The 17842-nt window shown below is 43.2% G+C and overlaps 1 protein-coding gene across 5 annotated transcripts in view; it reads right to left on the bottom strand.

Annotated features, from left to right (window-relative positions):
- Nucleotides 1-17842, bottom strand: part of SYBU (syntabulin) — a 42879-nt gene that overhangs the window by 7594 nt on the left and 17443 nt on the right. For 2 of the 5 annotated variants that reach the window (XM_064442213.1, XM_064442212.1), the window contains one exon: nt 10027-10146. The exons of the other annotated variants lie outside the window; for them this stretch is intronic. In XM_064442213.1, coding sequence (XP_064298283.1) covers nt 10027-10146 — 120 coding nt within the window. The remainder of the gene's footprint in view (nt 1-10026; nt 10147-17842) is intronic. 5 annotated transcript variants of the gene reach the window in all.

The raw sequence follows: 17842 nt of genomic DNA, 5'->3' as shown, positions 1-17842 counted from the left end.
ATGTGCGCAGGCTAACAGGGTACATGCATATATATGTATGCACGTATGCAGGTTTTCATGTGGCACAGAAGCATAGTAAGGCAGTTCTAATAGCCTTAAAATAATCCAATAACCACGTGTGGCTCTCAAGTGCTTCTCAGGTGCTAAACCATCTATCTGATTACTGACTTCCTATGGATCACAGCTTTTCTTTTCTGAGCTGTGGCATATATAAGGAAAACTGCTCTCATTTTACTAAGGTCAGCAGTAGGTAGATGTACTAAGAAAGTCTTATCTGGAAAAAAATCCACCCTGAAGTTAGGGGTTTTTTCAGTCTGTCACTCAAATGGCAAATGTCCCAAGCCATATCCAGGTCTCATGCTGCAGAGCCACAATAATGGATGGTGACTTTATCTGAGGGGATGGAAATAACATCCCAACACCCTTGAAGCAGCCCGTCAGGGGGAGCATCTCTCACCTGAGAACTTCTTGGTGCCACCCCATGCACAGACACCCCTGGCCAGTGGCGGCAGACTTGTGACACATCCTACTTTTGCTATCTTTTCCACGAGGGGGAGATGCAGCTGTAGCTACCATCATCCCCGCGGCGGCAGCTAAACTTTCAAATGCATCACAGAGCTGATGGTGATGGGCACATCTTGCACCCTGAATACCTGGGACTGGGAAAAGGCCTTGTCAGACCCTTGTCTTCACAGCCGTAAAGAGAATGAGACATCCAGCAACCATCCTTACCATTCGGCAGCTCTTGGCAACTGGTCTTAGGATCAGATGTGTTTGGATTTAACCCAATACTTTCCCAATCTCACCAGGTCTGAGACGAGCCCCCATTTCTCTGTGCCTCTGGTTCAGCCCAGCCCAGAATATTCCTCAGCCCCATTTCAAAGTACTCAAATGCAAAGCTTAGCTCTCCAAAAGGGTATCCCAGGGACCCAGCTTTTATCACCTCTAACCAACTCGTACCCAGTACAACACCCTGATAATCAGACCCAAGTCACCACAGCTGTAACCAGATCAGGACTGCGTGCAAGCTTGCAAGGAGGAGGGAGAGAGTGCAGCAAAGACGCTTTGTTGCACAGTGTATTTATATCATGTCTACAGATGCAGATGTCAGTGACCCTCTCCTTGAGGAAGCAAAATGACCGTGGGACATGATGTCCCAAGCTGCAATGGAGTTTTCCTGCTAAACAAAACATTCCCATCTACAAGACCGAAGTACGCTCCGAATACTATCTCGGTACCACACTACTCCCAAATCTTCTTCTCCAATCAAGAACCAAACAGGTAAACATGTTGCGCAGATGCCATACCTCTGGTGTTCGGGTCCCCAAAACATTCCTGCCCTTGCAAGACACCAGCAGCTTTCCAAAGCCGAGTCCTGGGTGCAGCACAGAGAGGAGGAGCCCTAGCCGAGGCTCATCTCTGGTTAAGTAGACCACATCGTAATCAGCTCTTGCTATCGAAAGCATTTCAAGGAAGCAAGGCTTAATAACCACCTCTCCCTGACCCGCCTGGCCTGGAGTGCAGTGCTGGGAAGGGCTGCCGAGGCAGGCACTGCCGAGAAGAGCTAGCAGAGCCTGAAGACGCAACCACCTCGAAGGCTGAGCTTTCTGAAAGACCAAACTGCATCTGAGACTGGGAACTGTCTGCCAAGCACAAATTAACCTTTCTGGCCCCAGTTCTGACAACAGTGAGCACAGGAGACTACTTATATTTGAAATTAGGCATGTGGCTATTTATAGGATCTTCGAGAACATTTTACAAATGTCTTAAGAAAGAGATGAAACTCCGTGTCTAGCATCACTGCGGGCAGGAGCTGAGCATGGCCCTTCATCTCTCCTAACACCATTTGCCAGGCTGGCAGCTCCCTAAGGATGCCTGTTGATTATTTTTGTCTCTGTGACAATGTGATTGCAAAAGCTCACATATGTAAGTCCCAGAACAGCCCACTGATCCAGCATTAACTATGAAAGAGGTTGGCGTTTCTGAAAAACATATTATTTTGTCCTAACTGGCCATAACACTTGTTAGCTCTGATCTGAGACCTTCTTGTTAAGAAGGTGGGACTGCCTTACCCACCCCTTCCAGCAAAAGATGCCACACGCTGAGCTACTGTCTTCATCAGTGTCTCATTCAAAATTCATTCATACATATTCTTCCATGCTCCAGCCACTCAGTGTTACAGTACTAGCAGCCTGCCGGCAGGCAGCTAACTCAGGAATATGCTCTGATGGGAACATTCGTGCTGCACATACGGCATCTGATGCTGGGAAGCCTGTTGCTCTGACCTCTCCCCGCCTTGCAGCCAGCTCCGAGCAGCAGCACACCCCCACCACAGCAGCAGAGCTGTGCACTGTGCTGGGCAATGGGAAGAACACAAGGATGGCCAACAAAGTACTGTAACACCTTCCAGGATTGCTCCTTGCCTGGAACAGGTATCTGAGAAGAAGGAGTGAAATTGTGCAGCATCTAGCGCTGTCCCTGCTCGATGGGCAATGGCACCGAGCTAAGAGTGAGCTGCAGACAGCATCGCACTTTGTGCTGCCTTGTAGCTTTCTTGCTGCCCTGATGGCACCGCGACAGCCACCTAGCTCCAGCTGACACCGAGGGGAGGAGAAGGGAGCCTGCAACCCCGCAACTGTGTGCCGCGCTGCCCGTGACGAGGAGCGCGGGCAGCATGGGCAGGCACAACCCAGGCAGAGGCAGAGAGGGCAGCGATGGCCTGGCAGACGCATGTGCTCATCTGCGCTGTGGGTCGTGTGTCAGGGAGCACAGCTCAGGGGGCTAACGCTGTCCTGCTGCAGCACTGCAATCAACTGGGGAACCTCCCACTAGTTATTCAAGGGCAAATTTTCCATTTCGTGTGTGATGCAAGTACAAATTTTGGGGCGGGATTGAGGAGAGGAAGAAAGAGCTGCCTGTGCAAGGGCAGGTACGCCTCCAGCCGGCACTGCTGCGTGTTTATCCCACGCGTGCAGTGCAGCTGTTGCGCCCACATTTTGGGTATAGAAAAGCACCACTTTGAACTCTGCTCTCTTTGCTGCCACAGCCATAGTGCAAGGATAATGCCCAGTACAGTGACCATGTCATACACTGCATTAACAGCTTTTACAGGTAGAACAGGTTAGGTATATTGGGCCTACCAGGACAGTACACAAGCACAGAAATGCCATGTCTATATACATATGTATATATGTATACAGAGACAGTATATAATTTCTTACACAGAGCCACACGATAACCCCACATGGACACCTAGAGTATGGCATCCGAGTCTGCTATTTCTAGCCATTACAGATGGCTGGACACCTTGTTGTATGGCCTTCTGGCCTTGATACTAAAATTTTGCTTGCACTTTAGCACTTAATCTTTTCCCTTCTATAAGAATAAAGCTCAGATTTTCTTGTGTGCATTTTAGTCCATTTGCTACCTAAATAGTAAGATTAAAATATGGAAAAAAGGAAGAAGTTCAAGTAATTTCTGTGACACGAACATTGACAGCTAAGCAGCAGAACTGGATTCCCAAAACTCAGGATGCGTATGAGCTTATTAAAATGCAGTCTTTTTGTAAGCCTTTCCTGTTTGCAAATTCACCATTGTTTCATAGATGCAAAAGTATATAAAGCACAGAGCTTACCTATCTTCTGACTCCATAAACATGACCTCTTTATGTATCACCCCTCATGCTAGGCTTTGCATATAATCACCCAGTGAAACAGAGCTGTAAATATAACAGTGCTGACAGAGACAGCTTGTCGTCAAAACGTAAAGCACTTAATTTTGCTGAGCTTCCTTGCCTTCAAAAGCATCCTGTTATGCGGCAAAGAGACCAAAATATGCGTACATGTTTACCACCCCATGCAGCAACTAGAGCAGTAAGTAACACGCTGTCTCTGTAGTTAGCTTTATTTAGAGACCCCAGGGGAAGAGATAGGGCCTGGCTGTGTAAAAGCTCCAGCAAAGCCATCAGAAGCAGCTGAAAAAGTAGAGAGAATTCAGTTGTAATACCCGCTGCTGAAAGGACCTGTATTTTTAAGACATTTGGTTTCATTTATTTTGAAACCTTTAACTCACAGCTACATGTCTAATTCCAATCTTTAAGAGTATAAGCAGAGTACTTCCAGGAAACACTGATGTTGCTTCTTTTCTGTTTAATATGGGGTTGTTCCTGCAAGATTGTTTTTGCATACCACAAGCAATCTAGGAAAGAAAACCACACTGTTCACATGCGCTGACAAATGTAAGAAAAAGAAGCTGCAAAGTAGTGATGAAGTCTTGCTTTAGCATTTCAAGCTTTTCTTCAGTTAACACCCTTAAAAGTGACCCATTTCAAGGGCACAATCTCCTAGTGGGAAGTACACTCAATTCACAGTGTCAAGCCCATAGCTGACAGTGGGTTTTGGTTCCAGTCCCTGGCCTTTGACTTATTACTTATTTGACTTGCTATTACCACACATGGGACTCTTACCTTGGACTTACTATTACATTTCACACTAAACAGTAACTGGGTAAATGCAGATATAATGCTGGGAGCAAGGCACAGGACACAGGACTCTCCTCCGCAGGGACTGCTCTGGTCTTTGGGTGACAGAAGCTGCTCCCACATGCTCCACCTCTGCCCATGTCTCATACTCTCCACTACCATGAGGTCTTGAGTCAGTGGAGGAAGCTGAGGATGACCAGTAGGTCGCAGTGGTTCAGGAATTCTTATGAGAGGTGTGGATTTGAACTCCTTTGGTCTAAGGAGGGCACTGCATTCTGATCTTTTCCTCAAGCTCCAGCTGCTCTGCTGCCACACAAAACAGCGTGGTGGCACTAGCGCTGGCCATATTTCAAAGGAATGAAACGTGTTAGTTGCCTGCACTCACAGAGATGGTCTATCTCCAGCACAGAGATTCAGAATGAATCTGAGGCATGCACGTAGGCACACTCAGGACTACAAGTACATGGCTAAGTCTGGGAGACAGGCGCTTCTCTCTGGCATCTCCTATGGACTGGCAGAGTTGTGTCCCTGCCTGGCATGCCCTCTGCTGTGAATCTTGGATTTTCATACCTAACCATCCCACCCCCGATTTCACATGCAGTTTAGCCACTGAACTCAGATTTGAGAGTTGTGCTCCCGGAACGATGGCAAGAAGCTGGGCACAGCAATGCCTGGCATGGTCAATCCTACGGGTACCAACAGGCATCCCCTCTCCTATCCCACACTGCACTGGCCAATGAAGCCATCTCTCCCCACTCTTCAGTGGGCATCCACCCGACGGCTTGCCTGTGCTCCCTCATCAGACGGATCTGTTAATCACATTTCAGCTGACTGCACAGTCCAGTAACAGCTGGTAACTTGGGCAGCTGGCAAAGATGCAGTCAGAGGGGATGCAGAGCAAAACTTTCAGTGTGACTCTCCATAAATTTTTCTTCCAGCTCAAAACCAGACAGAAGACTTTCAGGAAAAACTGAAACACAGATCCTGCTTCCCCATGTTTGGATCTAAACTTGATTTTACAAATGATCCCCTCAATTTAGACTGCTGGTTGTGTGATTCAAACTAATTATCTTGATTTTTGCTCATCTTGCTTGCTTACTCTTCTTATTTTGGAAGAAGGGTTGTTATCAAATAACTAAAATTTATTTCATTAAGCAGTTTTCTGATCTCATCTAAATACTATAGTTTTGGAAGTAATCTGAACTACATTAATGCAAATTATAAGCACTGCAGATCTCAAATTGAATAGAGAATGTGACTTGTGTATGCTGTGAAACCACAATCAATCAAGCTCTTCTCTAAAAACACAGTCACTACAAACTACTGGCTGAGAGCCATCATGTACATTCTGCATATCACTATGATCTGGGCTTGTGTTTTTCTTAATTGTTTTTAATTCATGGATTTGTAGAGCAGCCACAAGCGGATGTTGGAACAGACATAAAGCACTACAAGCTGGGGTTTTTTCTCTGCTTTATATATCTTAAGGAGATTCTTCATATAGCAATCAGCCTGACCTAATTATTTTTTATGTTTTTATATGCAGTTCGAGCTGTTCTAACACCTTAAAAATGGCTCCCATAAATTTTCTCTTCTCAGCCTGAGATGACCTTTGTCAGGGGGAACATATGCTCACAGAGCAGAAGCGAACAGTGTGGGGAACTTATCTTCCTGTTCAAACAAAAAGGCTCTTTGGATCAGAGACAGAAGGATGCTGCTTTGCTACACCAACCTCAACAGAAACATTGAGACTGGAGGTTCAGAAAATACACAGAGTTGTATAACACGACACTCAACTTGCATTTGGCAGTTTTATAAAATATATTTGTAAATCCACCTACAGACAAGTATCCTTTATAAGCAAGCAAGTAGTGTCACCTCAGGAGATTTTTTTTTTTATGTACCTGGGAGTGCTATTTGGTCTGTTTGAAGGGAAATGGATAGGCTGGTCAGAAGTATTTTTAGGAGCTGGAAAATGTCATCTTTGGCAGGAATGACTTAGCAGTACACAGAAAGGGAGCGAACTCCATCCGCGACTGGGAAAACACCCCAGCCCTCCCGTCATGTTGGTGGCAGAAGTTTAACAAAGGGCTTTCAGAGGCCCCTTCAACACATCTCCTAAATCTGGTTCCCATGTGCAAGGAGGAGAGGTGCTGGCTGGTGAACAATTAACTGTGCAGGCACGTGTTCACAGCTATATGCAAATGCATGAAATCACATGCTAAACATGATTCAGCTGAAAGATTTTGCACAGTCACCCTTAATATAAGACACATGGTTTTCATTATAATGTGCATAAAACATTTTAAATCAGTTTGACATGTCTTCGGCAGGCAAGAGAAAAACACTGGAAGGAGAAATATATCTGGGAGGTAACTAACTAAACAACCCTGCAGTCCCAGGATGAAAAGCAACATTTGTCATAAGCTAATCAAATATTTACTGTAATGCCCACTTTGAAATGATTACAAAAAAACCTAATAAGAGTTCAGGTGTCTTCTACTGAAAAGAACAGTAAAACCCTACCCAGTATATTGATCGGTTGCCTAAACGACATTTTTTACAGTAATAAAGCCAAAGCAGGTCTGAGTTATGATTGCTGTCATTTACTGATTTTTTTCCCCAGTAGCACTCTTATTGTTAAGAAGCACAAATGACAGACATGAAGCCTGTGCTTTTTCAGCTTATTAATCCTTACAGGTTTGTGGTCAAATTGTATTCTGCCAACTCTAGCAAACAGTCATGGCCTGCCCAGATTTCAAAAACTAACAGCTTCCTATTACTTACTGAATTTCAGAAGGGAGGAATAGAGACCTGTAATGGAGTGCCTCAGCATGGAAGCGGGACAAGGCTCGTAAAACTAATAAAATATGAAACAAGCCCCGCAGAATTTTCATTTCCTTTAAATACATTTTATGTAACAGTATATGTAAGATATGCTACTATAAAGTAGGTTTACTATTTTGTTAGGTCACATTAGGGGCGATATATTTCAAGCTTCTGGTTGAAGCGATGTCCACCCTGCAGTGGCCAGAGGCTGGATTTATGAAAGGAATACCAGGTCCCCAGCTCCCAGGGGGGGAATTCTAGAAGTGGCACTCTCCCCATCTGCCACCTTACTCAGGACACCTCCCATCAGTCTCAGTAGGAAAAGCATCTCAGCTGTGTGAAACTCTTGTTTCTGGGTAGGCTAGAAGCAGGTCAGCGTTAAGAGTGCTGAACAGCTCAGTGCCTGGCTCCTGCCTTAAGACCAGGGTGGGTGTTTCACACTACACCAAATACATCAGGGTCCACACAGAAGTGGCCCAAGGAAAGGTCTCTCCTTTTGTCTGCTTTACTGGAGAAAGGACCCACCTGGGATGTGTAGGGCCAGATTTAGCTTTGAACTGGGAGAAGGCTGCACAGCATCTCCCCATTACACCAACAGGAACACGCACTGCATCCAGCAGTAAGAACTGGATGAGGAGACAGGATTCCCGTCTCTCAGCTTATCATGCCCCTCTCCAGCTCCTCTGTAAATTCATCCAGTTTGGGATGCCTGTCTTCATCACCCCCTGCTACATGGGTGAAATCCAAACAGGCCTGAATTTCCCACAGCTCCCACCTCCATCAGGAGACCCTACCCAATCTCTGCACCCAACACACCTGAGAAAACTAAGCTCTACAATCTAATTTTTTGAAGTTGGGCCACCTCTATCTAGTTGCTCTTCTGGCTGCTGGGTTTTATTTTACAATTTTTAATTGTGGTTTCTTTATTGGAACAGGGACTGGACATGCATTTCTCCTTTCTCCTAGGCTCTTCCTGAGCTCAGAATCGTAACTTCAAGTGAGAAACAAAACAGAGTGAAGGCATCTAAAAACACAGCTTCACCAGGATTTAGGTATCTAGGTACATAAAAGCAAGTAACATACCACAGGCCAAGCGTTCAAAATGCCACCACTATCTGCAAAGACCTGCTCAGTCGTTTATCCATGAGCTTCCACTTCTGAGCCCAGTAACCACCAACTTACCTGATGTCTTTATACCTCAGTGAAGTCAAATAAGTGAGATTTGTGTGACTAAAGTAAAGACACTCCCTCAGCTTTCTATGCCTAAAGGTAGATCTATAAGCACAAGGAATATATAGACATAACCTCTCAATTCTGCTCAAAAGGTATTTAAAGTAATGACTCTGAGGGAAACAAAAACTTTTAGGTGGTAATTTGGTCATCAAAAAACAAAGTTCAGAAAACACTGAAACTATTTATGATTTGAAGTCAAATATGGCCAGAAAATAGAAAACCAGAATTTTCTACTTCCTGTTTGAAATGATACTTTAATTTTGAAAACTGACAAATTTCTTTCTTCTTTTAAAAAGGGGGTAAAAACATAAAAATCTCCCCAAACATTCTAAATGTTTTAGATTGAATATTGCCTTTCTTCAGTCTGAAGCAAAGGGTTTCTTTTATGTTTTTATTGGCAGCAAACCCCCAAATCAGTTATTTGCATAGCTCCAGTCTGAACATAGTAAGATGTCAGAAAAAAAAGAAATAGGAGATGTAGAAGAAAATAGAAAAGGAAATAATCAATTCTTGAGTAAACATTGCTCAGAAAACAGTTTAAATCCCAGGATTCTCATTAAAAAGGCATTAATAACCTGGAGGAATTCCAAAAAAGGTCAACAATAATGATAACAGGATTACAGGGCACTGTTTAAGAAGGGAGATTAAGAGAATGCAATTTGTGTATTCTGAGATAAAAAATGAATACTGGCAACATTGTTTATCATGGGGAAGAGGAGTACAGATGGAAAACTAAAGAAAACCATGTCACAGCAATGCAGGGTTCTGGCTGTGATGCGTGTTATTTAATGAAAAATTACTTGAAATAAAAACTGATGGTTGGTGGGAGTTGTGCATAGTAAAATGTAGCTGGAGTAGGTTCAGAATACTTTAACCGGGGAACCAGAAAGCTATTTTAAATATTGGCATAAATAATACAGGTTGTAATTTAAAGGCAGTGAACAAAAAAAAAAATCTCCTAAGGGAAGATTCATAATGGCCTCTTTTGTATGCACAGGATTTCTTTCTGTGGAGGTGAAGCAGGCTGAAAACCACAAAAAACAGCCAGAAGGAGCAGAAAATTCACTGCAGTAAATACACAAATTGCAAAGCATGTTCTAGCTTGACCTCACACACATTTGAAAACAAATAGCGTGTAGTGTGTATAGCATTGGAGTTTTTTCTTGCCTCATATTCCAGTCTGGATTAGCAGAGGAGAGAAAAAAAAAACCTGCTTCAATATACAAAAATAAATTTTTTTGACTAAAGATCACAGGTATTGCCATCTCCCATACCTGCCTCAACCCTGACCTCTAAACCCCAATGCTGTTCTTATGCCAGGCACTCAGCCATCTTTTCCAGATGCAGAAGCACGTCCCCACAATCCCCAGGAGACCTGCATCTCTATCAAAAGGCATTTGGAGCTAAAAGATTAATTGCCTGGCACCCTGTCCAGCAGCCCAGGAGCTCCCTGCAAAAGTCCCATATCCACATCCCCTACTCACTCCGATTTGCAGTTTGAGCCGTGGCTCTCTCACGGACCAAGCGCAACGCTAAGCTTGAGGTTGCAGGCATCCTCAGGCGAGAATCTCCCTTTAACGGTGGGTGTCCCACTTTCCGTACATCTGGAGTGGTACCGGGACAATTAATGGGCCAGAGAGAGAGAGAGAGGAAGGAGTTATGGTGTGCCTGCTGGGAACTCGGCTTTCCAAACCCCCAATAAAACAGTTACTAAATTATGCGAAGTGGAGCAGCTTCCCTGGGAGCAGGCTCCCTGCATCCCCTCAGCCTGCCCAGCAGCCCTGTATTAGGGCACTCTTCTCCTTTGTGCTCGAGTCCATCCTCCAGAAGAGTCGCAAGCAGATCTAAATGTAAGTTTCCTTTCCCTTTACTGAACTAAGTTACAGGGATCTCCTTTTATTTTTTTTTTCCTGTGTGAGGAAGGACGTAAGCACCTAACCGCAGAATATTTGTGCCCAAGACCCTGAATTGCAAGTGGCCGGTGCCACCAGCCCACAGCTGGGCAGGTCATTATCTAGGACAGGTGTGGCTCAGGCTTTCACCTTTTACTTGCCAATTCCTCCTTTGCAAGTTGCTGGCTTCTTTTTTGGATCCTCCATTTTCACTGTGACATCTGGGTGCCTGCTGCAGCCAGAGAGTCTTCTGAACAAAAAGAGATATATGACTTGAGAGGCCACAGCCCAACTACTCATTGCTTACCTCTCTACTAAGCAAGATCTAAGATAATTTTTTAGAAAGGAGTGGATCATCAAATTTGTGACACAGAATTAAAAGACTGTTTTTCTAGGCCACTTTAACAGGGACTTATAGATTTGGGTTCAAAAACAAAAAACACTTTAAAGCCTTAACGCTCTTTGTAGCTGCTGTTTTGCTTATTCTTGTTTGAAAAAAAACACTTGGCTATCTGAACATGTTTTTCATATCAATTCAAGCAAATTTTTTTTTTAATTCAAAGTTTAAATTTAAAATACATATAAATCCAAACTAAAAAACATAGTGCTATGCTAATAATTTTTACCTAACTTTCTAATCATCTTTCTCAAAGTATTTATATTCTGATTACATTCCAATATTTTCTCTCGGAAGTTACAGAGCACTTTTTTCACTTCAGTGCAATTTAGTTAGTTTATGTCCTAAAAATACTTAATTCCTGCGAATTCATGGTGTGAAAGCAGATACAGATTCTCCCTGTGCAACACTAGGCACCTTGGGCAATGGTCCTCAGAAACAGGACAGAAGATGCCTAAGTTTATCAGGGATGAACAGAAGAGGAGAAGGCATCTAATTAGACCTACTTGAAGATCCATGCATGACCTTCAAACACACACTTTCCTCCACAATTGAATGTCTAACACTGACTCTTCTCTCTGTTAAGACAAAAAAAAAAAAAAAAAAAGAAATAACAGAGGCTGTACTTGGCTTCAGTGAGGGGTAACAGCTGAGTAGTCAGAGACCTGATGAGGAACACAGGAGACCGGGGTGGGATTCTTCTGACTAAATGCGGATGTCTCTAATGTAGACACCCGTGTCTGAGCCAACCTTGGTCCCATTTTTAGTCAATGGAGAGTTAGTCAGTGTAACCAGTAAGCTCAAGGTACAATTTATCTTATCCTAAAGTAAATTTTTATATATTTGGTCAGAAAGACTGCACGCTAGATTCACTGATTTTATTTGCTATATCTCCGTTAAAACAAAATAGGACCTTAGTGCACTTGTGCAGGCAGAGACAATTACAACTACGTTACAGATATGGAATTGAGGTCAAATAAATTACAGGCCATCTCTGCTCTATCCAACTTGGCTCAAGACCGTGAATTCACATCTCCCTCACCCCCGAAACAGCTCCAGTAACCCCCAGAAGAAATGAAAGAGCAGATTCACCTGTTAAAGTTGTTCCACCCCCTGTGAGCAATGAGACCAGTCACTGGAACAGAGAAAGAGAGCCAGGCCCCACCCGCAGCCTGCAGCTCCTGAAGGTCGTCTGAGGCAGACAGGAGCTCCAACAGGAGCTACCGGCCGCGCCGCGCCCGTTGACCCAACTGACCCAGCCCCAGAACTGCTATGTGGGCCCAGACGTTCTGAAACCCGGGGGGGCGGGGCAGGGCGGGAGGGGAGGGGGGCTGGGCTATGCAAACGACAGATCCCCCAACAGCAGCTTCCACCCCACGGGGCTTCGCAGCGCCCGTCGCCTTCCAGGCCTCACGGCGCCGACGGCTAGGACACACCGAACCTCTCAGGGTGACGCCCCTCCATGCTCCACTCTAGGGTGCCAGCTTTGAAGACGGCACAGCCCTGAACCCAGACAGGGCATCCTTGCTCCCGGAGGGCGAGATGTGCGCGTTCCTATCGCTGCCGAGCACACCCGGGTCCTCGGGTACCCATGGCGACCGCGGCTTTAATAACTCCCGGTGCTGGCAGGTCAAGTAAGCAAAGCTACACAGCACCATAGCAACAGACGTGAAATTAAAGCGGATCCCATCAGTAACATATAAAGGAGGGCTTAGCGCATACAGAATTACTGTCTGGAAACACTTTTATGTAAAAAATTCAGCAGTAGCTATTTTGCATGGGCCCAAAATGAAAGGTGAAGAGAAGGAAGAAGAGCAAAAGTAAACGAGAAAAAGCAATAGGTCTGAAAACCGCCACAACTGTATTTGTCAGACTCGGTGTTAGAAAAGATTCTCAGAAACTTATTGTCCCAAATAAAATTATGAAGTGCACATAAGAAGAGTGAGATTAAAACTGTACAGTTAATAAGTGTTGCGTACGGTTGGATTTGAATGTCAGGATGGTTACACTGGCTGCTATCAGGTGTGGGACAGAAGTGAAACATTCAAACCATGTGCTTAATCCAAGAAAGATGACACATGCTTAAGTGCTTCCTCCCTTTTTATTGCCAAGGTGGTATTTTAAAAAGCAGATGGAAAGCCTTCCAGAGCACATGTGATCGACCACTGTGTATCTGCTCTTTGCCAAATATCGAGCTGCTTAAAAATCTAATGCTCAAGTTAAAGCCATCCTCATCTGGTTTATGTTACTCAGGGAACCTGGGCTTTTCACTTGCAAGTTCCTCTGCACCCCTCAGAGAATTTAGGCTTTACACTTACCAATAAACACGGCCACATCAAGAGATTGCTTATGTATTATTCAAATACTTTAAGGAGGTACAAAACAAATATACAGACAACTCATGGACATAGGCAAGATGCTCCATCATTTGTTATCAACTTACTTCACTCGATCCACTTCAGAACGCTTTTTTGTTCTGCCACTGATTATTCAAACTACACTGAATCAGGTGGAGTTTCCTACAGCTCACTTCCTAATTTCAGCATTCTTATGCACTTGACACCAATCACATATTTAACTATATGAATATATTCCTAGGAATGGAAGCACAAATCTTCCCATCTTCACTGCACAAGTGAGGTTATGACTGCAGGATGGGAGCATGGTGTACTCTGATTAAATCCTGCATTTATAACCGGGTTAAATGTCCTTTGACATACCCTTGTTCTTAATTATGCTTTCCTCAGAAAAGGTGCAGGCTTGGAATGTGGGTTATAAAGTACTGGTAAATAAGTCGCAGCAAAAAGAGAGACACATTACACTGAGGTCACCAATCTTCTCATCACTCTCATTTTCACATGATTCTGCTTTTAAAATGAAGCACACCAATCTATTTCAGGGATCAGCCGTGGCAGATTTCTATCTTCAAACACAGGTTTTCTGTGGTCTGTTTTTTCAAAACAGCCAAACGGTGTGACTTTGCATTAGAATACCTAGTGCACCAGCAGCATTTTAAAAAGTATTCCAACGTAAGAGGTAGAAGTACCAACTAGTAGTTATAAAGGACAATGAATCTCTTTGCATGCCATAGGATCTATTCAAGTTAGCACATTCCGTAACTTGGTTTTTGTGTTCTGTACCACTGTTCCTGAACAACGGGGACAACAGTTCCATTATTTTTCCCACTGCTTGCAGAAATTTGGTACGGAGAATGAACAAAAGCCATGCAAATACAAGATACAATGTTCTTGGATAAAGGCACCAGTAAAGCATGTCTTTCTAATATTTCACCACCCTTCCCAAGATAAAACAAAGTCCTACCATTGCATCCTTCTGCAATCAGAAAGGCAAAGTTCTTGAGAGTGAAGTACATTTCCAGAATTACCTCTAAGACAATCCTCTCACAGAACTTACACACCAACTAGTCTGTTTTTCAAATGAAGCACACTCATACACATATATGTCAGACGCTATTATTCCCACACTGTCACACTGAAGAGAGGGAGTGAGCTGGCAAAAGATCTGTACAATCATGCAGCCAGATGTCAGCAATATAACCTAAATCAAGACATTATGTTTTGTTTTTTAAAATAACCACAGTGACTGCCTTTAGAATACAGGCACCTATGGAAGTAGAGTGGCAAAATGGATAAACTTATCTGCTAATTTTGCACTAATGGATTAACTAGCCACTACTCTTCACTTGCACAGGGTTCCCCCAAGAATCAGTTCCTGGACATTTACTACCCTGGGAATCTAATCGTCACACACCAGACAATACAAAAAAATCAGCAGGAAGAGCATTATGTTTTAAAAGCTAGATACTTTTAACAGCTAGACATAATTTGCAGATAACACCTGCATTTTCTATCTGATCTGTTTGGCTTATTTAGTTCTAAATCTAATATTCCCAAATGCCCAGGGTTATTTCCCTTGCCTCCTTTTTGGTACCCATCATCAGCTCCAAAGTTGATTTTAAAAAGCACCTGCAGCTACACTGTACTCACAACCAATTTAAGTCAAATACAGTCCACTCCACCTGTCTCTCCTAAAACTCCTAATGGTCCTAATGCCTTCAAAGATTAACGTGTTCAGACTGGGACATCCTACTCCAAGGCTCTTTCACTCGTGACTTGACAAATTGACCATTAAGAAGTAGAGAAGATGATACTGGCAACACAAGCTGAGTGCAACATTACTTAGTATGGCTCAAAGTTAAATGACATTATTAATTGAATAACGATTGTTAAGAGTTACTTTTTTATTCTTTCATTCTATGAACTCATTGTAAGTGCAATGGCAGTACACAGACATGACAGATCAGGCAGGAAAAGCACAAACAGTACCTTACAACTTCTTAACTACAGATCTGGGTGATGCACTACTTAGAGGAAAAAAAGTTTGGACAACACACAATCACAGAATCGCTGGGGGTGGAAGGGACGTCTTGAGACCATCGAGTCCAACTCCCTGCTCACGCTAGTCTAACTGAAGCAGGCCAACCAGGACTGTGTCTAGCTGAGTTTTGAGTACCTCCATGGGTGGAGACTCCCCCCACAACTTCTCCAGGCAACCTGTGCCCGTGTCTGACCACTGTCACAGTGTTAAAAAAAAACCCAAAGTGTTTTCTTATGTTCATATGGAATTTCACATTCCTTAATTTCTGCCCATTGCCTATTGTCCAACAAATATAAGTGCTCTAAGTGGTGAAGGCCTCTGAGATTTGCGCATTAATTTGAAGAGACTGACGTTTTAATGCCGAAGTTCTCAATGACTGCACTTCTTGAAATGCAGTCCATTGCAGTTCAGCTGACGTATAATCCAAAATGTTACTATTTTACCCAGATGCAATAATAGATGGCCAAATGTTTTATCAGCACTGAAAAAGAATAATTTTTTTTGCGTAGTCTGCTGCTACCAGGAATGATTAACACTGAACCGAGCTGTGAATTATGGACAGACAGTCTTCACAAGTTTCGGGAGCTGATCCTAACCGCGGGCCACCTAGGCTTCCTTTCATGCAGTGGTTCTTAATGTTGCAATGTTTTATCTTAAGTCTTAATAATTTCATGTGAAACTTCAGCAATTCCATGGGCCCTAAGAAACAGCTCCAACAGTAACCTCAGCTCATTCAGTAAACTGCCCCATGCATGCTGACGACACCTATAGCAAGACAGACAGAACTTTTGCCAGAAACGCTGAACACAGTCAGCTGATCAAGCGCCCTTCTCGAATTATGATGCTCGCAGACATTTAAATGAAAATACAGCTTTTTGTTATTTTAAACACCCAAGCCTTTTAAAAGTTATTAATACAACTCTTGCCAAGATTCCTTTCTTTATCCACATCTTCATAAGTTTATCAGTACTTTGCAAGCTTGCAGATCCGGGTTCTGAATTCTTGCACTAAACATTTGTACGGAAGTCAAAAAACAAGATGAGAAAGACTTTCAAAGAAAGCAAAACGGTTCCCGCTATTCTTAACAAGATGTGGATATGAGCTGCAGGAATTCAGGATGGATCTTTGCAGGAGGAATACACCAAGAGCGTGAACATCTAGAAGTGTTTACGCTCCTGTTTATTCAAGTACTGACACTGTAGGACTCAGCACAGCATCTTCATACAAAACTAGGACTAGCGTTAATTAAGCTTTCTGTGCCTTTTTGCGAGGCCATTTTCAGCAACACGTTTTCTATTCTTTTAATATTGCATAAATTAATCACATCCAAAAGAGGGAAGAACTTCTAAAATCCTAAAATTAAAAGGCTCGTAACTTCCTCATGGAGTGGTTGTTTTATATCTTCCTTAATGTACCTGTCCTCTCCATCCTTTCCTGGAAATGCAGTCACTGATTTTAAGCCAAATTCACCTATAATACTGCTGTGATTCAGATTTAATGCACAATAAAACCCATTACCAACTATCCCAAATGAATAACATCTTCATGATTATGAATCTTTCAGAGGTTCAGCACGATGCAGTGATAATGCATTCCAGGATTAAGTATGGCTCGCTATGCAAACAACATAAATTATGAATGATATCCGAATCTAGTTTGTTAATACTTCAAGAGCTGAAGATGACTTAGATCCACATAACAATGCCTTAGGCTGTTAAAGAAAAAAATCTACATCGTTATTTCATACTTTGAAGTATAGAAAAGAAAGAAAGATGAAGTGATGTTGCTAGAGTAGGAGAAAAGCACTGGAGCTTGGGAACAGCCTAAAAAAAAGTCCCAGGGTTCATTCTCAGTGTGATCCCACTCTGACATTTCCTGAATTATCTAAATATTTGTGTGAGTGTTACTTCTGAGATTCAGCATGTTCCAAGAAAACAATCATGGAAACAGATAAATTTTCAGAAAAATTACAGGCATTTTGAAGGTGCACACTGATTGATGTACTCGCCTACAAAAACAGAGCGCAGGACAGAGTCTGTAAAAGATAGTGGTAGGCTGGATTTTTGCCTCTCATGTCTGGCTCCTGCTATGTAGCCATTATCACAAGACTTTTCAGATAAATAAAAAGTAGAAATTATTCCATAAATCACTAAGGGCTTTTGGTAGAGAGGAAGATATTATGCACAACTCTTTTTGTGCTGTAGTCTGAGGTATCCAGCTGTATACAGAACTAGGTTACGTACAACAAGGACGTTGCTGTTATTCTCCTCCCAGGTCCCACTTCCCTTCTACTGCTCCCGTTACTCCCTACGTGCTTTGCTATGTGACAATGCCTCCTCTTTGCACAAGGGCTAGATCTTCCCAGCTGAGTCACCAGAAATTCCTGCACAAGTAGATCATGGGGAAGGGACTGGATCCACCTGAGGCAAAGAGATAGCAATGGGAGAGAATTACAGTGAGGAAAATGAGCCCCAGCTGTCCCCTGGCGTGCTCTCCATTTCAGGAACTACCTCACCTGTGTTAGCTCTCACACTGACTATGATGTGTGTTTTGACAACCTTCCACTAAAAAGGTGTGAGATATTTGGCAGGAGGAACTTATAAGTACTCTCTA

Source organism: Phalacrocorax carbo, chromosome 2 (assembly GCF_963921805.1).
Source record: "Phalacrocorax carbo chromosome 2, bPhaCar2.1, whole genome shotgun sequence".
Classification (NCBI taxonomy): Eukaryota; Metazoa; Chordata; class Aves; order Suliformes; family Phalacrocoracidae; genus Phalacrocorax; species Phalacrocorax carbo.
Note: the sequence above shows the minus strand (reverse complement) of the source record. Positions and strands in the feature narration are given on the sequence as shown.